We start from the raw sequence: 24,642 nt of genomic DNA, 5'->3' as shown, positions 1-24,642 counted from the left end.
TTCAGTGACGGAAGAAGAAGGCAGAGAGCAGGTAGACTGTACACATCACACAGCCACAGGCCTGTAGATCTGTGTTCCTGCATGTCCTCACAGTCCTCATACTGCCTGAAGGACTGTCCTCTCGCAGAAACACGCGTGTGCCTTGACAGCTCAGGCCCCTGACTGGTGCAGACTGGGTGTGTGGTCGCTCTTACATCTTGATCTGGAACCTGTGAGCGTGTGAACCTGCAGAGTGACGGGAGAGAATCAGGTGAACTGATGGAGGGTTAATGAACTGAGAGAGGTGACTAGAAATTACAGAAGGAAGAAGACCTGATATGAGAAACACCTGGGTGTTAGATCAGCTGATAAGAGACTTGTATTAACTCATAGTGTATAACAATATTAAATGTTGGAGTGGCACTGGGGCTCAGGATCTGCAGATGTGGCTAGAAGGTTGCTGGTTCAACTCCCATGGCTAGGAGAGTAGATTGCTACTCTGTTGGGCGCCTGAGTGAGGCCCTTAACCCCAAATGCTCTAGGGGTGCTGAATAAATGGCTGTGCTCTGACCCCAAACTCTTCTCTCCCTGTCTGTGCCTCTCATGGAGAGTGAGCTGGGGTAGGCAAAAAGACAAATTCCTCATGCAAGAAATTGTATACGGCCAATAAAGTGATCTTATCTTACCTTATTATTATAATAATGGTTTCTTACCCTTATATAGCATTTCTATGGACACTCCACTCAAAGTGCTTTACATATAATGGGGATCCCCTCCACCATCACCAGTGTGTAGCAACACCTGGATGATGCAACGGCAGCTAAAGTGCAGCAATACACATACCATCTGTAAGTGGCTAGCAGAGCAGAGTAAAGCCAATTCAAATACAATCTGGACACGCTCTGCAGCAGCTGCCCAGTTACCCGGAATCCCCTCCTGCCTCTTTCCTGTCGCAGCAGTAAACGGAAGTGAAAATAGGTCATGACTAAGATAAAAAGAGAGTCAGATGTAAAGTGAGATGAATATTTTTTCATATATAATTAACAAGAAGCTTCTGAAATTGATATAGTTATTTCAGACCAACAGAGTGGAGCTCAGACCAGTATGGACAGAGTATCCAGACTGTAAGTATCCTGCTGTTAACAGCACAGGGTGCTGCAGGGTTAGGAGCCATCCTGAAGCAGTCAGACAGTACAGTTATTCAGACAGCAGATTAATTATTAGTGTGTGTCTGAAGGTGTATAATATCACAGTTTTTGCCGTATTTTCATTGTATCAGCTCTGATTGCAGGCAGACAGTAAATTTCATAGCTCCTCCTGCAAAGTTTTATTTCACTTCCTGTGATGTAATGGCATCTCTCTCTGAACGACATGTCCATCACTCTCCAGTCCCTCCTGCTTCATTCTGCATGATTCTGACCAGACACACCTGTGGATCGATGTAGAGCTGCGTTATAACAACATACAGATTTGGCAAAAAAGTATGAAAGATCGGGGCTTCTGTTAATGGCGATATGGAACAGTGACAAGTCAGGGTGACAGTGTGGTTCAGTCAAGTATGCTGCCTATGTCTATCAGAGACATTTGATCTCTGTCAGAGTGTTTCTTTATTTTAGAGACAAAGTTTAACTAATAAGTGTATTTATTTCAGGGAGAATGTGTAAATAATAAGTGTGTTTCTTGATTTCACAGATGGAGTTTGACCAGTCACAGTGGCTCTTTTTGACTCTGCTGTTTCTCCACCAGTCCTGTGTCTCAGGATCAGGTACAGTGAGACTCTTATTGGTGTTTTAATCTATAACCTGACCGGAACACAGATTTCTCTCTGATGACTAATAATTTCAGTACAGTTTCCAAGAATCAAATTTCTGAAGCTCATAGATTAAAAATTATATAATTTAATATCTGCTTTTTTCATCTCTTTCATCTCAACCAGTTTCAATACTGGTTCTGATGTGATGCTGTTCCTCTGGTCACCATTGTCATACAGATGCAGCCATTCAAAATGGGTGGGGTATTTCGCGGTATACCCCGGTGGGCGTGTTGCGGTATCACACAGTATCACGGGGTTAATCGCGTCATTTGACATCATGCTGGAAAGTATCCGGCATCACCTTGTAAAACCGCCAGGAGGAGCCAATAAAGCTTAACCTCTCATGTACAGCATTTGAGCTTTTAAATTTAAACTGTGTATTACAGCATGTTAATCATCAGTCATTAAAATGTTGGTATATTTTATGAAAGCAAGATTGCTCAGTTGGACAAAAGTACACAACCTACCTTTATCAGAAATATTTATGCATCAAAGCCTTTACCGAAGATATTACTAATAGTATTAATAATGAATGACTTTGGACAAGCTGTATACTCAAAGTATAATTTCTTTAGCACATTTGTACAAGCACTTGGAATCTGTCCAAGCCCTACTTTGTCAGGCATTTTCTTTTACTGCAACGGACATAAAAACTCCCTTGCTTTTAACAGAGCGTTTCATAATTTCTAACTATGAAAATTATTTAAAATGCGACACTTATCATTCAACTAGAGCTCAAAATATCACAAGGATCCTCAAGAGCACAGCAAAGACTGTATTAAAAGATACTTGTATCAGATACATGAGAATCCAGGCTTTTTTATCAACGCTTTCTTTTCCGTATACCAGATATTTTGGAACCACTCCAGAAGGGTGTCAGCCAGTCAGATTCCGGAATCGGTACTTTAAAGGAAAAATACACACCGGTATTCCATTTCTCCCTAAACATTTTAAGCATCGAAGTATTTAACTAACATGTGAAATAGCGTGTGAAAAAGTGATAGTTTTAAGCTTTTCTGCTAATATAATATGGCGTATCGCTTATCTAAAGAAATTAATAGCGATATGATTATATTCGTGTACTGCGACCGGGCTGTGTAGGGCTGTTTCGCCTCTCTCTTCCTGTGACTTCCCTTGTAGCCCACTGGTCTATGTGCCTGATTACCAAGTCATGGGTTGTGTGCTCAAATCCAGCTGGTGCTGTGACTTTTCTTTTAACAAACATTTCTTCGAAAAAATAGAATAGCAATATTATGGACAATCAATTGACTTTTATATTTCAAAATATCACAACATGATCGATTCTAAGTCATTTTTGATAACAATGAATAGTCACCTTCTTCCCTTCTGACAACGGTCCCTGCTTCTGCTTCCTGATTCTATTATGTGTGTGTGTGGGGGGGGATCCCTTCAGATTTCCCTTCAGATTTAAAAGGTTATTAATCATATCTTCGGTGTCGCATCTTACCAGTGCAGCTGATCTTTTGGTGCCTGGGTGGGTCAACTATCACAAAGCTTTAGAGAACCTAACATTTCTATTATCAACAAATTGTAAATTTGTAATAGAGTAAATTTTTATAGAGAAATGGAGGCTGGACAGTATGCGTTACAATATAAACATTTATATTGATTTAAATCGTGTTTTGATTTAAATCGCAAACGCGTGTTTAATTATATGTGTTTTTTTATCATAATCAGACTAATGCAACATAAATTGATACAGTATCTTTGTTTTCTAAGTATCTTAATAAACTTTCAGCATAGCTTTCTACCCGTTTAGATTTATTTTTCTTGGGATTTTGGGATCAAATGTGGAAGGATTAGATTGTAATCGTTTTTATTTTTCAAATACGTTTTAGAAAAGTGTAATCTATACCTGCCCAGACTGTACGCCTTCCTAAACCCCGCCCTGACCACTTTCACTCCTGTCCTGCTCTTCCCCGCGCACCCCAGCCGGGCGCTCTTCGGCCTCTGCCCGGGACGAATGTATATTTTGATATTTAGACCCGGCGCGGCACCGAGTCTGCATTTATAACTTAGTTTTTAAAATTAGTCAAGCAATATGAAGCATCTCCTTTTACTTTTAAGTTCCTTAAATACATTAAGCACAGCTTTCTCACTACTTAGATTACTTTTTGATACCATCCTTACACAAAGCAGAAACTTCTTGTATTTTCCGATGACATACAGTACAAGTGGAAAGATTACAGATTTTAATCATCTTTTTTCTGAACCAGGGAAAATCTGATCATGTTTCTCTATAACAATAATAAAAAACTTTATTTTACATATCACCTTTAAAAGTGGCATCTCAAAACAATACAGTATATGTAAACCACAGATTACAAAGTAAATACCCAGACAAACGCAAACGCGTTTTTAATAAAATGCTTTCATTCATTCAGCAGAGAGAGAGCGTAAAACCTGGATGTAACAGCTGTTCCTTTTTCTGATCACTCGCTCTCTGGATAAACGTTTCACCTGTCCTGTTCTTTGTTTTCCTAATTTGCCGATTATGCCTGCTGCGATCCACTCCTACCCTCACACCTAAAGAAGTATATTTTAAATTTCTTTGCGCGGTCCATTGTGCAATTAACCCTTGTTTGTGCTGTCCTTAAGGTGATATCACATAAAGGTGATATGTAAAATAATGTTTTTTTATTATTGTTATAGAGAAACATGATCAGATTTTCCCCGATTCAGAAAAAAAGATCTAAAGTATAAGTGATCCTTGTGATATTTTGAGTTCTAGTTGAATGATAAGTGTCACAGTTTAAATAATTTTTGTAGTTAGAAATTATGAAACGCTCTGTTAAAAGCAAGGGAGTTTTTACGTCCGTTGCAGTAAAAGAAAATGCCTGACAAAGTAGGGCTTGGACAGATTCCAAGTGCATTTTTGCAATTTACATTGCATTGTCCATTGTGCTGCTATAATACAGCTTAAAATAAGTCTAAACTGTATCAGCTTTATTTCTGGGTTGCACTTTAGAAAAAGTCAAAAACCGCACTCAAAATGCAATTTAGAGCTTTCTGGCAAGAGGAGACACCCAAATTAATAATGTAACATCCCACTGTTTGTGCATGAACAAAGTTATACTGCTATTTTCCTTAGATACGTGATTAAAAAAAATAAATGTTTTGAATCCCCGGCGGAACACACTCCATAGGAATCAGCGCTTTTATATATCACCTTTAAATACATATTTTTAAACACGCATTTACGATTTAAATCAAAACGTGATTCAAATCAATATAAATGTTTATTTTTTAACGCATAGGTGGCTATTCATTGTTATTAAAAAGACTTAAATTCGATCATGTTGTGATATTTAGAAATATAAATTTGTTTGGTGCGAGTGAGCTTTTTTTTAATTTCTGACCAAGGGAAATGTTTCACTTTTTCAAAGAAATGTTTGTTAAAAAATAAAGTCATACTTCCAGTGGGATTTGATCACAGCCCATGTGACATGTGAGTCAGGAACCTAACCCACAGCACCACCAGCAAGGTCACATGCAGTGTGCTGAAAAAGCACTACAGTAACATTATCGACAGACAATGTACAGCGTGTACTATTCTTGTGTTGCGGTACATGAATATAATTATATCGTTATTAATTTCTTTAGATACGTGATTCCATATTATATTCCCTTTTAATCAAATTCTAAAAGTATGCTCGTTGACTCCGGTATCTCTTTAGTTAAAGACTTCGATGCTTAAAATGTTTAGGGAGAAATGGAATACTGGTGTGTATTTTTTCTTTAAAGTACCAAGACCAGCCATATACTGTATGTTTATGTTCCAAAATTAATATAGTTTATGGCCTTCACACGCGTTACAGTATGCTCCTATTCTTTTTATGCTCAGCTACTAAGATTTCCCTTCAGTGGTAAAATTCCATATGAATATTCAATACTACAACGGGCACAGTAAAGACGTTTACTGTAAATCTTTCTACGACAGACCAACGGACCATGAGTTGCCCCTGTCGGTCAACCAATCACGTACCGTGGTACCGCGCGTCATCTTGCGTCAATATGCGTGACGCCATAGCCAATTACCTCCGGTACGTGTCTGTACCACGCACTTTGAATGGCTGCATCTGGAGGTGTATCATGAGATGCTTGGTTGCTTACATTACTCATTAATGGAAAGAGGATCACTTGGAGATGTTCTTAGTGTCCTGGGATGTGAGCTGCAACAGTGAGAAACTAATTGATAAGAGAGCTATTGGAGCAGATGGAGTTGGAGGACTAGGGACTTTGATAACAGGAGCTGAGCTTGTAACAGCTGAAAATTTTTTAAACACATCTTATAAGAATGACGGCTCATTCTAGTTTTCCAAAAATCACCACAACAGAAGCTTTGCTCTGTAATTTGAAGTGTGGATTAATTGATGTAATCTGATGAGATGAGATCTAGATAATGCAAGTGGATGGTCAATCCTGTGGAATGATTTTCATAAGAATTGTTAGGTTATCCCAGTAAGAGAAGAGTTTCTTTTTTTTTTGTGTAAGACCTACAGTAGTGGATGAGTTAGTAGAAATATACAACTGAATGCAGTCAAGCTTATTGTGAAGCAAGGAGGCAAAAATCTTCAGATCTGAATAATTCTACAGAATTCAGTGATGGTAGGAGGACCAGATATTTTATCCACAGTGAACTGAACTCCTGTTTTTTGCAAATAGAGATCACAGAAGATAAGGATCTTGCTGCACTGGGCTGCTGTCAACGTTTCTGGCTTGGAAGGAGAAAGTAGAGTGAATGAGGAGACGTACAAGACTAATTTGTGCTCGTTGTTTGATTTGTTACTGAAAGAAGAGGGAATATTGCATGCTTTGGGGAAAAGAGTTTTTAAATGTGGGGGAGCTGGGAAAATATGGGCTATCACTAAGCTGTGTTCAACTTTAGGGCACAAGGAAGAGAGAAGATGTGGTAGGACTCTTGATTACTGTTCCACAGGAAGGACATCGGATAGACCTGGGCCTCTGGAGGTGGTATTAGGAGCAACAGGTGGCAGAATGAAAGAATCCTAATATCTCAATATATCAGGCTACACCAAGAATGAGCCAGGGAAAAGGCCCGGGGACAGAGGAAGGGGAAGTGCAGGAAAAAGCAGGAGTTAGTTTATACTTACAAGAAGATCTGGAGTCTGAAGCTCACTGACTTGCAGTTTTTGTAGAATGTGCAGGTGTTGTGTAGGAAAAGCAATTTGTGGATAAGGAAGGAGTTCCTTCTTGACCATGGAATCATAATGAACACCATTGACTGAGAATTATGTTGAGATTTATATTTTGAATTATGTGAATATTTAGAATCCAGTTAGATTATGTGGTCACAGACAGAGATAAAATGTAGTGAAACAGTAAGGTGGTGACCAGGGCCCTGAGATGTGGATGAAGATTATTTGGATAACGGTTCTGCAGGCAGAGGAATTGCAGCAGCAGGTCTTGCTCTTCAGTGAGGTGGAGAAGCTCAAGAGAACAGACTGGGTGAGGTAGCAGGTTGGGACTGAGAAACAGCTGACTGGGCTGGAGAAATGGCTGATGGAGAAGATGACTGTGAACAGTGATGAACTCTTCCTGGAGTCCAGAAAGACCATTATCAGAGCAGAACATCTGGAGATCTGTGGAAGAGTGGCATACTACATACAGCATGTGGAATATGATGCAATATTTATAATATATTAATATATTTCTGGGAAAAGTCAGCAACAAAGCTGGTAGGACACATTTTCAAAGCTGATGGGAAGAATTTTGTTTGGAGATGAAACATGCACAAGATAAATATGATTTTCAAGAAATAATGAATGATTATGTGTTAAGACAGCTTGGGTGAAAGCCACTAGGTTTTCATCTTTGCTCCTGAGCTCAGAGTTAATTTACACCAGTTAGATACCAGATGTTAGATACCATTTTGTTATAAACGAATGAAAAGTGGTCTAAGTAAGTAGTTCTGTTTTCGACCATATACTGTAAAACCACAAACTCTCATCACTCTGTCTTAATCCCTGAGAAACTGAGAGATTAAGGAGCATTTAATGCAGGTAAAGGCAGTAATTATATTAAAATTGTGATTTAATTAATTGCAGAGTATTATAAATAAGTTACTATAAGTTACTTATCATTAATCAACTATGACCCTCCTTCTAGGGGAGAGAGAAGATCAGCAGACAATAGATTTCCTCATAGTGTGTTTTAAGAGCTCAGTCCAGACATTGACTTTAACACAACACAACTGAACACAGTACAGAACAACCCAGCCTCACATCACTCCTGTTCTTTCACACAGATAAGATGATCACCTTGATTACAGACATGATGACCTTTTAGACAGATGTGATTCTGTGAATACTACAGTTACTTGACAAATTAACTTTGTGTTTGTGTTGTTTGAGTCATCATTTGTTTTATCAGCTTTGAAGCGTCTCCTGTTTTGTCGAATCAACAGCCCTGGGCTCCCAGCCTTCAGTGTCTCTCCACTCCCCTGGAGGAGATCAGACCCAGCTGCTGTGCAGATCAGAGGGCTGGTTCCGTCAACCTGCAGTGATCTGGACAGACAGGGATGGAAACGAGGTGACATCACAGCCCCCCACAGTGGACACGGACAGTCAGGGGCTCCTCAGTGTCAGCAGCTACATCCCAGTCAAACAGGAGTCCAACATCTTCTCCTGCCTGGTGAGAAGTGCTCTTCCTGAGCCAGACTGGGGATCTCAGCTCCACATAGCAAGTGAGTATTAAACATGAACACTGGAGCTCACCTGTAACACAGCTGAGGTATAACACACACCCAGGATATAACACACCTGGGACACTGAGCACAACCTGCACTAGAGACTTATTGTGAAAGGACTCTACTCAAAACCCATTAGAAAGTCCTACATCACTAGTCAATCTGAGACACACTTTACTTCCTTGTAAATGTTTTCTCTGATTATGAGGAAATGAAGTATAAAACCAGAAAAAATCAAGAATAATTCAAGTGAACTGCAATTATTAGATGTTTCAGGACTAAGCTTAAAACATAAGGGTAAAACTTTAAAATAAAAAGTTCCTCAAAGGTTTGTCTTCAGTTTCTTTCTACTAAATATTTCTCTAGATATTTATTTGGTACTTTCTCTATCTTCCTCACACCTGAAACACTGTGTTTCTTATATTTTCCTTTCAGCAGGGAATAAACCTTTACCTGTTCTTTTTCAGCCAACACATGCAGCTCCCTACTCACATTTCTGCATAAAAGAACCTTCATAACTAACTTCTTACTACATGTCAGGTGCTGACAGTGAAGCTGAACACAGCGTGTGCAGTAAACACACAGGAGTGAGGACAGGCGGTGTGGTGTGTGCAGTAAACACACAGGAGTGAGATCAGGCGGTGTAGTGTGTGCAGTAAACACACAGGAGTGAGGACAGGTGGTGCAGTGTGTGCAGTAAACACACAGGAGTGAGAACAGGCAGCCAGACACAGTGATACGTGACACGTGAATGTAGAGCAAGGAGAATCCGAATCCGAAGTCAAGGAGGGAAACCGAGTCCGGAGCCAAGAGCAGATGGGCTCCAGTGTGTCTGTAGTCTGTTTTCTCAAAACCACAGGTCCAAGGTTATTGCTCATCACCCAAAGCAAGATTCACTAATTGGGGGTCTGCAGGGTGGGTACCTGATAGCATCTCAGCAAATCCCCACCTTAAAAACAAGAACCCAGGTCATTTTCACTGGTTAACTCACTGGCTTCCAACTGAACTGGTCATCTGACTTTTATATCAAGTGACTTCAAGGAGTCTGAGTCAAGACTCAGGACCGAGGAGAACTTTTCTCCAAGAGCCTGTAACGAACAGTTCTTTCCGGACCCTATGCGGACGACACAATCCGACGGAGTGGGGAAACACTAGGGAAACGTCATGCAGGAAAACGGGGCTGAAGACAGGGGGGCGTGTCCAAGGTGCGCTGGTGCACGGGGGAGGCGTGGCCGAGGCGAACAATCCGAGAGTAGTCCTTAGGGAAAATCCAAAACACACGAGTAAGTCCAAAACCAGGAGATCCATCAGAACAAGAATTAAAAACCACGAAGGCCGGGTCGGAACCGGTGGACAGGGAACAGGGACGGGAACCGAGGTTAAAACCTTAACGGGACCAGGCGCTTCCTGGTCCCGGACTCGCACAATATGGAAATCAGATGCAGTGCCCGGATGAGCGTCAGCGCCTGGCTTTTAAGGTGGGCTGGGAAAAGGGAGCAGGTGCATAGAATAAAGTCTTGAGTGATCGGGCTGGAGCACCCTTAAGGAGGGGGAACTAATATCGTGACAGAGCCCAGGCCAAGAGAGTGACTCAGTAGAGTACATAATTCTGCCCAAACTATTCTCTCTGAAACAAAAGAGATGTTGTGTTTGCAAACCCACTGTTATTTTCACCTTATCAATGAAATAAGACAGTTGCACTCTACAACATCCAGAATAACCAAAGACATTCAGAAGCTATAGCCAGGATGAGCCTAGTTCTTCTCATCTGTGTACCTTGCAGCCCCAGCAAAGAAGACAAAGTGTGCAAAGACTATTATTGCAAGACTGAGGTTCAGCAACATGCTGTGATTTAATGATATGAGTCTGATAAAACCTATAAGGTAAACAATAACACATTTTGGTCTCTGACCTTTGTCCCTGAGTGAACAATTTGCCTTTTGTATCACAGTGGATCATCACTGATATATTCTATTACATTTCTTGCTTGTTTTGTGTGTTGGTCTTTTATCAATAAACTGTATTTTTGTAAATTTAGAAATGGTATGTTGAAACTGTACATTATAATGTTTGATTGGTTCATAAAAATTGACAAGTACTCTTGCAATTTACCATCACCTACACAGGCACGATCAGAATTTGTCCAGGTGATCCAGGTCTCCTGTCTTATTGAATATCCATGGAAACCAGCACTGATTGACAGGAGAGAAGGGGAGAGGTTGGCTGCCATGGAAACACTACAGAATGACACTACATTTATCGAATTTATTCGTAATTTATTCTGTTTTCCAGGAGACTATTTCCCTGCTCCCTCTGGATGGATGGTGGCTCTCTTCCTAACAGCAGCTGTTACTGTAGCAGCATCAGTACTTCTAGTGATCCAGTGGAGAAGAATGGGCAGTATGTGATCTATTAAGAAATCTGCCATTTTTAAATAATCTGCTATCATAATTTTTTAATAACACTTAAGACTAAATTAAGACTAAACACTTGATGTAGTGATATATTCACTATGCCAGTCATATATTCTTGTCACTTTGTGGCTGATATCACTGATCTTCCTGCTGGATGGGGACTCTTTGTCAATCAGCTGTTACTGCAGGATCCACTGTCTTACTGACGCATGTGGTCAAGGGTCAGGATGTGTCCACTGTGTCAAAGTCAGATCCTTACAGGGCAAACCTGGAGCACAGGGAGAGGAGGGGCAAGTGGCTACATATATATACTCTGTTTACCGTGGATAGGAAATATCTTCATTTTCACCATTGTCAAGCCAATTCTAACACACCCCTCACCAAGTCTTCCTGACCATATTACCCCCTGATGTCAGTGATTTTCTTTCAGTCTGTCAGTCATGAGCTCTGCTTTCATCGGTCAATCATGACCATGTGACAGAAGGGGGGTGGGGTGACTCTTAAAGGATAAATCACAGTGAACTGTAGAGAGGCAGACCCTCTAATCTATCACAGAAATAACAGATGTACTGTAGAGAGACAGACATTCTCATCTATCAGAGAGAACTGAGGTAAGAGGGGTCAGTTCTGTGGTTGTTCACAGCAGAGTGGGTTGAATCCTCTGGTGGCTCTGTGTCTAAGGATCTCTGGCTGGAAGGTTGCTGGTTCAAATCCTGTGGCTGGTAGAGGAATTGTATTCTGTTTGGGCCCCTGAGCAAGGCCCTTAACCCTAGCTGCTCCAGGGATGCTGTACAATGGCTGATGCTGTGCTCTGACCCCAAGCTTCTCTCACTGTCTGTGTGTTTCATGGAGAGCAAGCTGGGGTATGTGAAGAGACAAGTTCCTAATGCAAGAAATTGTATATGGCTAATAAAGTTATCTTATCTTATTACCTTCGAACATATGGCTAGATGGGCAGAATGACCTGGTACTCTTCTGTCTCTCATGTTCTTTTGTTCAGTGAAATATAGAATATTTTTAAGAGAAAACATGGCTAAAATTATTTTCCAGCTTCTGCAGCCCTGGTCCTGTGTCACTGAGTGTCCTGTCTGTGTTTCTTTACAGGGGAGGAGAAACTCAATGGTGAGTAAATCAGTCAGACTCTCTGTGCTGTGTCCTGTAGTGATTTCAGCAGGAGCTCCTCTGTAAATGATCCTGCATCAGTTTTCCAACTGAATTGTAACAAAAAGTTTTTGCTATTCTGATGAAAAGTCCACATATAAGATTTTTGTTACATGTTTCTTAATGTTGATAGTTTAAACCAATTTGAGCGTCATCAGACACTGACAGCTCTGATGGTCTAAATCATGTCTTATTATTTCCAGCCATTCCTGTCATCCTCGCAGAACTGGGTAAGTGATCTTGTGTATCTGTGAGATCAAAGATCCATAAATACAAACATTTATTATGTTTTACTACATTTAATACACTAAATTTTACTGTACTCTCTGTAATGAAATGTATTAAAATTTCAGTTCTAATAAATGAAAGCAGTGAGTGAAAGAAACTAATTGGCAGTATAAACTACAAATAATTTTTTTGTAAGAAATGCTGGTTGAGTACATACTGATGGAAAAAAGAAACGCAACATGAGTCGTCTTTGCTCTGTGCTTATGTGTCAACTCTTATCTGAAGAGCCTCCTTTCAGACTGACAACAAGCCATCAGCCCCCTGTCCTGAGTGAACAGTCTGTATCTTGACACTGTGGGGGTCCTGCCTGTGTCCTGCTGTTACACACAGTGTCTGTAGTGCTGGAACAACACAGCTGCTCTGACTGCTTGTGTTCAGCCAGCTGGGCCCCTGTTGATACTGTCTGTGTGTCAGTCTGCCTGGATCAGGCCTGGTGTGGAGATGTACTCACCATGGTGTGTGACTGGTCATCTCTCACTGTCCAGCTGATGTCCAGAGATCAGGCAGTGTGACCACTGAGCAGGACGTCTCTTTATCTCAGTCAGTGATACTGGTCGCTGTGGGTACAGGTCACTCAGTCAGTGTTACTGATCACTGTGGGTACAGGTCACTCAGGCTGTGTGAGAGCAGTCTATATTGTTATTCATCTGACTTATTGAGTAAGACTTACTTTAACCTGCATTACTAGATGAACTGTAGTGTAATAACAGGTAAGATTCCACCTCTCTCTCTCTGCAGATGCTGTGAAGCGAGCTCCTATCCCTAGATCACGTATGTACACTGTGTGAAACTCTGCTGACTGACAGTACGGACTGTACTGACAGTGATTAACAGTGTCTGTATCTCTGTGTTCCAGTGTGTGTCTGTGATTAATAGTGTCTGTATCTCTGTGTTCCAGTGTGTGTCTGTGATTAATAGTGTCTGTATCTCTGTGTTCCAGTGTGTGTCTGTGATTAACAGTGTCTGTATCTCTGTGTTCTAGTGTGTGACTGTGATTAACAGTGTCTGTATCTCCATGTTCCAGTGTGTGTCTGTGATTAACAGTGTCTGTATCTCTGTGTTCCAGTGTGTGTCTGTGATTAATAGTGTCTGTATCTCTGTGTTCTAGTGTGTGACTGTGATTAACAGTGTCTGTATCTCCATGTTCCAGTGTGTGTCTGTGATTAACAGTGTCTGTATCTCTGTGTTCCAGTGTTTGTCTGTGATTAACAGTGTTTGTATCTCTGTGTTCCAGTGGGTGACTGTGATTAACAGTGTCTGTATCTGTGTTTCAGAATGGCAGTGGTTGTGCAGTGCTGCAGGTAGGTCTGTAGGTCTGTTTCTTGTTGAAGATACAAACACGGTACTGCTATTGAGCACTTATATTAATTAGTATTGAGTCCTGGTGAGAAACGTACTGATGAGAGAGAGGAGAAGGAGAAACAGTGTGAATTGAAGATCACTGCAGGTTCAGACAAATTCCTGTGAGAAACTTAATCCACTGTCATTCAGACAGTGGACCCATGTCTGTGCTAAACTGACTGAGGTATAAAATCACTACTTCCTAAATGACTCAGTTTTTTTTTTAATTAAAAAAAGTTGTCAAGGGTACAGATTGTGACTCAGTGGTGTGGGAGTCCATACAGTGGAGTATTTTACTAAATAGAGATTACAGAACCCTTAATTGCAATAATTACACAACTAATGAAAACTGATCATCATGTACAGACTAAGGGCACGTTAGACAACAGTAACAACACTCTCTCACTGCTGACCTCATGTTCCTCATGCAATAGTCATCATCATCGTCATCATCCTTACAGCAGCAGCAGTGTTGATCCTCACCGGTGTGCTCACATACAGCAGCTCTCAGTGGAGGAGAGCAGAGCGATGAAGACAGTTCAGAGATTATTAGGGGTTATTAGGAGGCCAGGACTAGTAAAGACCAGGGGGAAACTGGGCCAGGACATCGGGGTAACACCCCGACTCTTTTATTGAAACACCCCAGGATTTGTAATGACCATGAAGAGTCAGGACCTCCATTTTACATCTAAGCTGAAGGAAGGCACCTTTGTACAGTCTAGTGTCCCCATCAGTGTACAGCCATACTCTTTTATAGTTAACCCATCACTGTACTGAGGCATTAGGACCCCCACAGACCGCAGGATGAGCACCCCCTACTGGCCCCACTAACACCTCTTCCAGCAGCAGCCTCAGCTGTCCCAGGAATCTCCCCTCCAGGTACTGGCCAGGTTTACATAGCTGGACTTCAAGAGAAAATAAATCTGTTACAGAGCCGTATCTCTCGCTCTTAAACTCAGATAATAAAGGAACTACAGCAGAGCAATTTCACACTGGTGCTCTATCTCCTTCAGAGATATTAGACAGAGTAAAGTCAGCGAACAGCTTATAATCCACCCACTGTCACACTATAAACTATATCCTAATATGACCTTTGCCCTTTTCACCTGTCCACAACACCACATCACACTGGCCATAACCCCAGTATTGTCTGTGCTGGACTCAGTGTCCCCCAGGACACTACAGCTCAGTACTGACCCTGTCCTTTCTTCTGTACAGGTGAAGGCAGCCCCATCCCTGACCTGCGTAAGTCCACTGTGTGTAAAGTCACAGCTCCTGCTGGGCTCCATATCTCTCCTTCAGTGTGTGTGGAGGACAGAGGGGTATTTAAAGGTGACAAGGTGTTAATGGGGGATGTGTGTCTGTGATTAACAGTGTCTGTATCTCTGTGTTCCAGTGTGTGTCTGTGATTAACAGTGTCTGTATCTCTGTTCCAGTGTGTGACTGCGATTAACAGTGTCTGTGTCTCTGTGCTCCAGTGTGTGACTGTGATTAACAGTGTCTGTCTCTCTGTGCTCCAGTGTGTGACTGCGATTAACAGTGTCTGTATCTCTGTGTTCCAGTGTGTGTCTGTGATTAACAGTGTCTGTATCTCTGTTCCAGTGTGTGACTGCGATTAACAGTGTCTGTGTCTCTGTGCTCCAGTGTGTGACTGTGATTAACAGTGTCTGTGTCTCTGTGCTCCAGTGTGTGATTGTGATTAACAGTGTCTGTATCTCTGTGTTTCAGAATGGCAGTGGCTGTGCAGTGCTGCAGGTAGGACTTTCTCTTCTTGATGACACAGGGTCTGTTTTAGGTCCTGCTGTCAGGGGTTATTGAGTCCAGTCTCAGATTACCTCTTTAGTTTGAGAGGGTCATTCGTGGTTGAATGAATTTCCACATTATGTTTATGTAACAAAATCACAATGGGAGCCTTTGAAGGTCTATCAAAGTTTCATGCTGGGAATTTCTATCTCCATCCTGTGTTTCAGTCTAATGACCAGTATGAGTGTCTCCTGAAGGGACTGAAATGACAACGCCCCAAAATCAAAGCGTGGCGAACTCTTGTGGAATTAATATTTGGCTTAACCCGCTTGGCTGAGGGCCGACCTCCTTGCCATAGGACAAGGAGGCCAAGACCCCCAAAAGAACCAAGCGGGACCCCAAACCACCAATGCAGAATTTGGAAGAGCTTGAAGAAGGAAAGAAGGCATGATCTGTGGCGCGTGGATCGTGCAGCGGTTGGGCAGTCGGAATGCCTGTCTGCATTCTGTATAGGTTTGCTGTAGGGAAGTCGCTTCTGTTGGCCTGGCGAGTCGCTTATTATGGAAACACGTTGAGGCGTTGATGGAAGGGAATTAGAACTGACGCGAGGTCTAAGTGATGAGGAACTGTGGAGGCTCTTCGTGGATGGGAAAGGAAAATCGCTGCTATTATTGGATTGGGTTAGTGGTGCCAGAGTTATCTGGATGTGTACAGGCCCGTATTTGTGATTGTGTCCCCCAAAGGCAGCAGTGGAAATTGAAGACTCCTGCACTTGATTGGCACGGTGATCGGGAGGAGGAATGGAGGTAGACAGTAGTGACTTGGCCTTTTATAGCCGTTGTTGATGAGGGTTTCCTGGATGGAAAGAGTGGCAGGCTTGAAGAAAGTGTGGAGGCTTGTAAACCTTATGGCAAGTGACACCTTACTATTGGACGGTAAATTGAGTATAAGGATCTGACTGCTGGGACTCTTCTGGAACTGGATGGTGAGCATTGATGGCCTTATGACAGATCCATGTGTGCGCTGTGGAGAGGAAAACAAAAACTCCCGTTGGGAGAAAATAAACCTCTGGGGGTCCCAGCCAAATGGATGCCCCCCCTCCGGGCAGCTAAGCATTTTTTGGATAGCTCCGGGCTCAAGCTGTGGTACTGTAGCTCATGGAATTTACGTGAAGTGAGAGCAGTACTGGATCGGAGAACAAGCGGTGCGGAGTGGGAGAGATGAGCCCGGTGCTGGATTGGACGTCAGGGGGTGGTTGTTGAGTAGGCAGGGGTAGGAGGCTGGGTGGACCCAGGGCTGAGAGGTGGTGGCTGAATTGAACGCCGGGTACGGGGACACGAGACGGCTGCTGACTGGGCCGGTGGTAGGACGCTGGACAGACCTGGGGCCGAGGAGATGGCCGCAGTAGCAGCTGAGACAGGAGGGATGAGCCCGGGGCTGAATTGAACGCCGGGTACGGGGACACAAGACGATTGCTGACTGGGCCGGAGGTAGGACGCTGGACAGACCCAGGGCCGAGGAGATGGCCACAGTAGCAACAGAGACGGGGACCGGGGGCTGAATTTGCGAACGTGGCGGTGAGCATGCATTTGCCAAGAGCAGCTCATTTTGGATTAACAGGAGAAGTATCTGGATGTTCAGATGCTAGGTGTTTCGAATGAATGGGTTGGGAATGCCGGGTTCTGGTCTTGGGAAAGGCATGGCTGTTTAATGCAGGGCGTGCGAGGACGGCGGGGGCGTGCGAGGATGGCGGGAGGGGGACAGCGGGGGCAGGGGGAGACGTGGTGCCAGAGTTGAGAGAGGAAGCTGGGTAAGAGCGGGGTGAGGGCCCGACCAGCACTCTCCCGGTGGGAGGAGGCAGTGGTGGCTGTCGTGAGTGACGAGGAGGGCTCCCTGGAAAAGCTGTGTAAGATGGAGGTTGAGGGCGACGGCCGGGGAGGAGACAACGAGCTGGAGCGCCTCTCCATGGATTCGTATGCTTCCGACGAGTGATCTGAAGAGGATGGGCACCCGAGGGTGTGCTTGGGCTTGGACGCCGTTGACAGCGGGTTTGCAGGATCGGACTGCCGTTGCCCCGTGAAGGCGAGACGCAGACGGATGTGTAGCGGGACGAGACGACAGAAGACGAGGGGCAGAGGCATGGGCAGCTTAGCTTCTTTTCTCTTGCGTATTCACGTTTTGTTCTTTCTTTCCTCCCCCCCTTTTTTGTGTGAAAGCGGGCGTTTTTAGATGGATGCGATTGATGAACCCATGTAAAACTGGGTTAATGAAGCCGTTTAATATCCCAGAAGTGAGAAACCGACTGGCGGTCTCCAGTCTGGGCTGGAGAATGGTTGCGCGGCTGACGTCAGCAGAGAGCGCGGGAAAATTTGGAAGCGTTTCTTTTATCTGGACTGTCGCAAGCCTTCTCGCAGGAGAAACCGGAGAAAAAGAGGAGCGGATATGCGAGACTGCGGTGGTAACGTTTACGTATGAGGCAGGGGCTGCTCGGAGAATTCGCCGCGGAGGAAGGAGAGCTGGATTCATGGTGAGGCGAGGGCGACGATTGCAGAATGTGAACTTGAGCGAGGAGTTGAGTCTTGAGGGAGCTGGCCAGAAATGAGCGCTGCTGGTAGGAAGGCAGGGGATGGAGGCGACAGGGCACAGGAGGAACGTGCTGGTCGAGGAGTGTAGGGGAATCCTCTGTGCTGCCAAAGGTTCTTCGTCGGAGCTGAAAACTTACAGGACCGAGGGCGATCAAAACGCAAGAGAAAAAGCACGGGCTTGTGCAACGCGAAAGACGCACCTGAGTGATTGCTAATCGCTGATGGCTGGGGATGATTGAGCGTGGTTGCTGTCATCCCTCCCGAACTTTAGTTAAATAAACTCAATTTCCCCTGAAAGCAATGTGCTCTGGTCTCTGCTCACTCCTGAAAGAGGGTTTACAGTCTACAAATCTTTTTGGGAAGAATGTCTGAACAGTGGACTGTGCAGGCTTCTACTAAAGGGGACCAGCAGGAAATCTGGGAGCCTGGAGGGGATCCCTCTGCCAGAATTAATTACAGGGCACTCTGATGTGTACATTTTGATGTGATGTGTTTACGTAGAGCTGTGAATTGAGGTTCATGGGCTGTTGTCACCACACCAGTCTGGTTTCAAGGGGGTCTGGGGCACATGTCTCTCAGTCAGGGGGTAATTATCTAGGAATGAGGGGCTCTTCCCAAGACAGGGGGCATATCTGTGGACTGTTTCTCACAGGGCAGGGAGAGTAAGTTTAGTTTCTTTCTTTCCATATCAGACCGGTCTTTATCTTCTTAGAGTGACACAGTGACTGTGTGTCTACGAATGTACAGTATGTGTGGAAACAAATGACACTGTGTCCTGAGCTACATAGAATAAGATTGAAATATCAGTGGAAGATGTTGCCATATCGGTTTCAGAGCTGCACTTTCTACCATTCTCCAGCAGAGGGCGCCCTCTCTCATCACTGAACTAAAGGCAGTGTCCAGAAATCAGTCATTTTTTGTACAAATTCCTGTAGGTGGCTGTGTCAGTCGTTCGAGGCTCCAGGACTTAAAAAATAAGAGCTCGTTGACCTTCACTAGATCGACAGGCAGACAAATGAAGGAGAGTGTTTATTCAGGATTAAGTATTAGGAGTTAATACTTAAGTATTAAGAGTCAGGAGAGTATTAAGTCAGTGTTCATTGATCATGCGAATAAAGCTCCTTGAATTGAATTGATTAAAACCACCATTCATCTGAACATGTGTAAGCCCCGCCCCCCGTCTCTCAGTGGACAGAGCTCACTGATTGACAGCTGGTGTCACCTATCAGAGAGGCGGATAGCTGAGCGCGAGCAGTCTGAAGTCAGTATGAGCGCCTCTGTTTCTCTCGTCTTTCTTTCCGGGTTTCTGGATGTGTTATTTCTGGTTTAAATTGAAAACTTTGGATATTTCTTCACAATTTCAAAGTAAGTGGGAAGGCTTTCTTATATTTCTGCAAGGTTTTGCTTTTGCCATTATATATTTTTTCTGTAACAAACGAGCATTACGCAGTCTTTTTATTCAGCACTTTTTTATTCTGAATCGTCAGGAAAATGGTTGTAGAGAAGATGAACGAGCTGCTGAACTGGGATTTGAAATAAACCTTTTTAAAAGACAAGCTGTCTAGTTTCTTACAATATACAGGTTATTATGGTGGGTTTTTAAGATTTTGAAAACGAGTGGTCAGGCTGTAGTTTCTCTTGCAGTCCTATGTTTTTTATAATGTCAGTTAAAAAAACACGCAATAGGTTTATTTCATTCTGAAAAGAGAAGAAAGGAACCACAACCTTTCGGCTACGGAGCCTTCTTTGGGAGAACAAAAGCTGGGAGAGAGGAAGAGGCAGAGAGGCCACTCAGGTGGTGCTAAATCAAGAGAGGTGAAGAGAGGGGTGAAGTGAAGATCAACCTACAAATGAATAGAGAGAATTAGAAAAAAACAAGTCGCTCATTGACAGAATGGGGAAGGTGTGAACCGAGTCTCAGGATGATTTTAGTTTCAGATATTTTTCTGCTATAGGAGTTAAGAAATCCTTCTTTGAGAATGCAGACGGAGAGATTAGTGTGGTCATGTGGTCACATGAAATGTGAAACTATGGACTTAGTGAAATCTTTAATCTTCACAGCCCTGACGTGTTCTCCGAAGCGGTCTCTGAGTCTCCTTCCTGTTTCCCCGATGTAGATGGATGGGCATTTACTGCAAGAGATACAGTAAATAAGGTTGCTGGAGGTACAAGATGCCATCTGGGTGATCCGGAATTGTCCTGAGGGGCCTTGAATGAGTGTGGTGTTAGATATGTACTTGCAGGTGATACAGCGAGCTCTGTTGCAAGGGAAAGTGCCTGGTGTGGATGGTTGCTGAGGGCGGTCAAGGGAGCTGTGAACAAGAAGGTTGCGCAGATTAGGTGGTCAGCAATATGAGATGATGGGGCGATCAGAAAAGAGGGCCCCAATGGAGGGATCATCCTATAGGATGGAAAAGTTGTTGTTAATAGTCCTGGGGATAGGAAGTGTGTGGGGATGGTAGGGAAGCACCAAAGGAATGCGGTTGTTACGGCAGGAGTTCCTGATTGAGTCGATGGTTTGAGGGGTGTTTTTGGCTCGGATGAGGGCCCTGTCAATCACACTGCTTGGGTATCCTCTGTTGATGTAAAGGGAGTGCATTTTGAGTGCTTGGTTCTTGGAATCCATGTCATCACTGCAGAGTCAATGTAGCCAAAGGAACTGTGAAAAAGGGAGAGAGTTTTTAGAGTGTTTGAGTTGAAATAAGCTATACAGGAGATAGCTGTGTGAATTCATGGGTTTGTAATAAACTGAAGTAGAGAGTTGGGAGTAGTTAATGGAGAAGTTGATGTCTAGAAACGGAAGAGTAGTGGAGGATATGTTAACTGTATATTTGAGGAATGGGTGGAAGTTGGTGAAGTGATGCAGGAAGTGCTCTAACTGATCATTAGAGCATGTAGCAGCACCAAGGCAGTCATCAATGTATTACTTGTATAGGTCCGGGTCCTGGGGAGCTCCTTGCTGCTGATAAGGGGGATGGTGGATACCACTTCCTTTGGTAGTCAGTGGTAGGATCCTGTTGGAGAGGAAGGTAGGCAGAAGTGTTGGAAAGCTATCTAGAGGCTTCAATAATATAAAGGTCCTTTCGCCACACCACAACAGTGCCTCCTTTGTCCGCTGCTTTGATGACGATATCATCTCTATTGTGGAGACAATGGAGCACCTGATTTTCTCCTTGGGAGAGGTTGGACCTGTGTTTACTGGGTGTAGAGAGTGTCTTGGGAGCTTGATTGGTGCATTGGTTAATGAAGTAATCGACTGGTGGAAAACAGCCGGAGGGGGGAGTCCAACAGCTCTGTTTGGGATTAACGTTGTTAATGACATCAATAACCGGGTTGTCGTCAGCTGCCTGTGAGGAGGAGTCATCAACAAAATGTGCTCTGGGACAAGTCCTGCTGTAAAATCGGTGAAGGTCGACTCGGGTCTGGGGGTCCTGCTTCCTGGGGACTGGTACAAACCTGAGGCTTTTGCTGAGGAGAGATCGCTCATACTATGAAAGAGAAAGGTCAGAGGGTATAATAATATCAAGGTTAGGATTGGTGGAAGTCGTAGGAGTGTTGATGGTATTTTTCTGGAGAAGATGATTGAGTTCATTAACCAATCTGTTCCTTTGCAGCCTACGCAGGCTGATGCAGCTACCCACCTGAGCTAAAAAAAAAGTTGTGAAAGCTGTGAAAACAAGTGTTTAAGGTTTGTATTTAGAGGATATCACAGATCACTTGCATGTGTAATACTCTAATAGAATATTTCGTTTCTCTGGAAGGGAAGAGAAGTAATTAGTCATTTACTTGTTTTTCTCTCTTGGTGTGCTGGGGGGCAAAGATATTTCACAGGTAGAATTTTGTTTAATTTGAATGTAATTCAGGAGCCTGTTGTGATGTTTGCTGTTTTATTCCCCAGCTGCTGTGACTCTGGACCCTGATACAGCTCACTGTCAGCTCAGCCTGTCTGAGGATGGGAAGAGAGTGAGATGGGGACAGGGGAAGAGTCTCTCTGACAGTCGTTACAGATTTGATTTCTGGGAATGTGTTGTGAGCAGGGAGGCCTTCACCTCAGGGAGACACTATTGGGAGGTGGAAGTGAATGACAGGTGGATAATAGGAGTGACCAGAGAGTCTGCAGAGAGGAAAGGAGATTTCAGCTTCTCTCCCCAGCAGGGTTACTGGTGTCTGGATGTTAACCCTGGTTTTTCTGCTCTCACTGACCCTGAGACTGATCTTCCCCTCAGTCTGCAGCCCAGGAAGTTGGGGGTGTGTGTGGATATTGAGGAGAGGAAGGTCTCCTTTTACACAGTGGAGTCCAGAGCTCATCTCTACACTTTCACTGACATGGTCTTCACTCGGGGGGAGAAGATCTATCCTGTCTTCTGGACTGATGAATGTTATAAAGACCTTGAGCTGCTGCCTGCTGTCAGTGTGGAGATTTAACCCGTCACTGACTCATGAACAGGCTGACTCTCCGAGTAAGATAATGTATAACTATAATAAAATATTCATTTTAGATGATAGGTTTATTCCATGCTGAAAAGAGAAGAGAGAAAACACAATGTTTCGGCTGTGAAGCCTTCTTTAGGTGTGTCTCTCTTCTCTTTTCAGCATGGAATAAACCTATTACTTGTTCCTTTGCAGACTACGCATGCTGACGCAGCTGCCCACCTGAAATATTTTAAATGATGACAATGTTGTGTTGTGTTTAAACGTTATATTACAGGGAGGAATAACACGTACAAGAGAGGGAGATACACCTTGCTACCAGCCTGCTGACTGTACTCTTGACTTGTATATACAGTATCTCTGGAAACCCTACTAGTTTTTTTCTTGAATTTTTGAGAAAATAAAGTTTAAAAAAAGAAATCCTGTACGCCCCAGTGACTGTGAAGCTGCCAGAAGTGGGAGGCACTCGCTGACGTCACCACAGCCAGGCGGAATAGGGACTATGATGTAAATGCTGTCAGGAAGTGACTCAGGGTGTTTATGGGAGTTGTAGCTCACATCCAACACTGTGTCTGTGAGCAGCTATAGCCAGTCTATTACCCAGCTGCCCTTAAGCATACTGGACAACTGTTTTTTTAAAAAAAAAAACAAACATAAAAAATAAGAAAGAATGACGTGTCCCTGCCTTACTTAGGCATAGCGACACTTTAAAAGCTCTAAAAAACGGGTTTAGTTAAAAAACAGTTTTTACAAGCAAAAAATGGGTATTTTTTCTTCCTCGTGATTCCAGCTTCCAGCTTAGAATCTTTGTGTAAGCTGTAATTTTTTTTTTACTTTTTCATGAAATGTTTAAAATACTTGAATTTCATAAACGCAACACGCGTTTCGTACAGAGAAAATCACCCTCCTCTCTCCCTGTGCGTGATCCACATCAAGAGGTCTTTTTTTCCAGTCAGAGGTCGAGAAAGCAACGCCTCGCCCACTGAGCTCTGTTCTTGCTGCCTGGAGTGCTTATGGCACCGACCGCGTCTGTCTCTATAACTTAGTTTTTTTAATTTATCACCAATGTAATTTTGTTTTTAATTTATCATTAAAGAAACGAGATCTTTTTCACCAATTAGACTGATCATTTGATAATATCGTCAAACAATGAAGGATCTTATTGTACTTCCTAAAATGATATTAATTATATTATTGTGGAAAATTGTTTTTAATCATCTTTAATGATTTATAGGTTTTGGAAAGGTTTAATCCATACAAAACACACAAAATTATTCTCGATTGCATTTTGTAAATATTATGTGACAGTTTAATGTGGTCGTATAAATTCTAAAATGATTTAATATACATAATCCAAAATATTGTAATGACCGTGGGTTTCGGTACGGAATGGAGCAGGCACAGGACTCAGGACTCAAGAACAACACATTTAATAACCAGAACCAGGAAAAGGTACAAAGGTACACACACAGGGACAGGGTTTACAGCACCACACACACACTAACACACATTAACACACGGACAGGGGTTACAGTACTGCACCCACACTAACACACACACACACACACACACACACACACACACAGGGACAGGGACAGGGGTTACAGCTCTACACACACACACACACACACACACACACACACACACACACACACACACACACACACACACACAGTCTCCCAGCCTCCGTTCCACTATATACAGTCCCGTAGTCCCGCCCCCAGGTGCTGTTCTCAGCGTGGCGCTACAGTATAAATGACAAATACGGGAATTAATATCAAAATTGCATTAGAATAAATTGTTACACCTTTATCCATATCTTGTAAAAAGTGATTCTTTACAGTACAAGACTTTGGTCAAATGTGCATTGGGTCTGACAAAATAAAAACATCACAGAATGAAAGTAAACAAAAAAGTAAATTCTGCAATAAAACGTGGCAGTAATACAATAAAATACTGCACATCAAATTAAAGTTCTAAAACAAGGAGAAATAAAATAAATAAAATGCTCCTTTGCCCATTGGCCCTGAGATGAAGCCCATCAGCAGCAAAGGACTGAGCAATGGGCTGCTTATTCTTCAGAAGCCCTCTGTTGCCCCTGAGGAGCTGCTCGTGGTGCATCTGAGAAGCCCAGTAAACGTCCTTCACAGCTCCAGC

At 43.2% G+C, this 24,642-nt stretch overlaps 1 protein-coding gene and 1 long non-coding RNA gene across 2 annotated transcripts in view; both read left to right on the top strand.

The window, feature by feature from the left end:
- LOC138238118 (uncharacterized) overlaps positions 1 to 22,905 on the top strand; it is an 84,987-nt gene extending 62,082 nt beyond the window's left edge. The window contains exon 2 of the long non-coding RNA XR_011189277.1: positions 21,953 to 22,905. This is a non-coding gene — a long non-coding RNA (uncharacterized lncRNA). The remainder of the gene's footprint in view (positions 1 to 21,952) is intronic.
- Positions 964 to 17,461, top strand: LOC102682410 (butyrophilin subfamily 2 member A2-like). Its single transcript, XM_069188233.1, has 11 exons — positions 964 to 1,103; positions 1,672 to 1,744; positions 8,241 to 8,519; positions 10,815 to 10,922; positions 12,041 to 12,058; positions 12,301 to 12,327; positions 13,124 to 13,156; positions 13,660 to 13,686; positions 14,945 to 14,971; positions 15,455 to 15,481; positions 17,307 to 17,461. The coding sequence occupies exons 2-11, from the start codon at positions 1,672 to 1,674 to the stop codon at positions 17,459 to 17,461; spliced, it is 774 nt and encodes a 257-aa protein (XP_069044334.1). The 5' UTR covers positions 964 to 1,103.
- Positions 22,906 to 24,642: the final 1,737 nt, after the last annotated feature.

The sequence above is a fragment of the Lepisosteus oculatus genome, chromosome 4 (genome assembly GCF_040954835.1).
Source record: "Lepisosteus oculatus isolate fLepOcu1 chromosome 4, fLepOcu1.hap2, whole genome shotgun sequence".
NCBI lineage: Eukaryota > Metazoa > Chordata > Actinopteri > Semionotiformes > Lepisosteidae > Lepisosteus > Lepisosteus oculatus.
The sequence above is the reverse complement of the archived record's forward strand: the minus strand, read 5'-3'. Positions and strand labels throughout refer to the sequence as shown.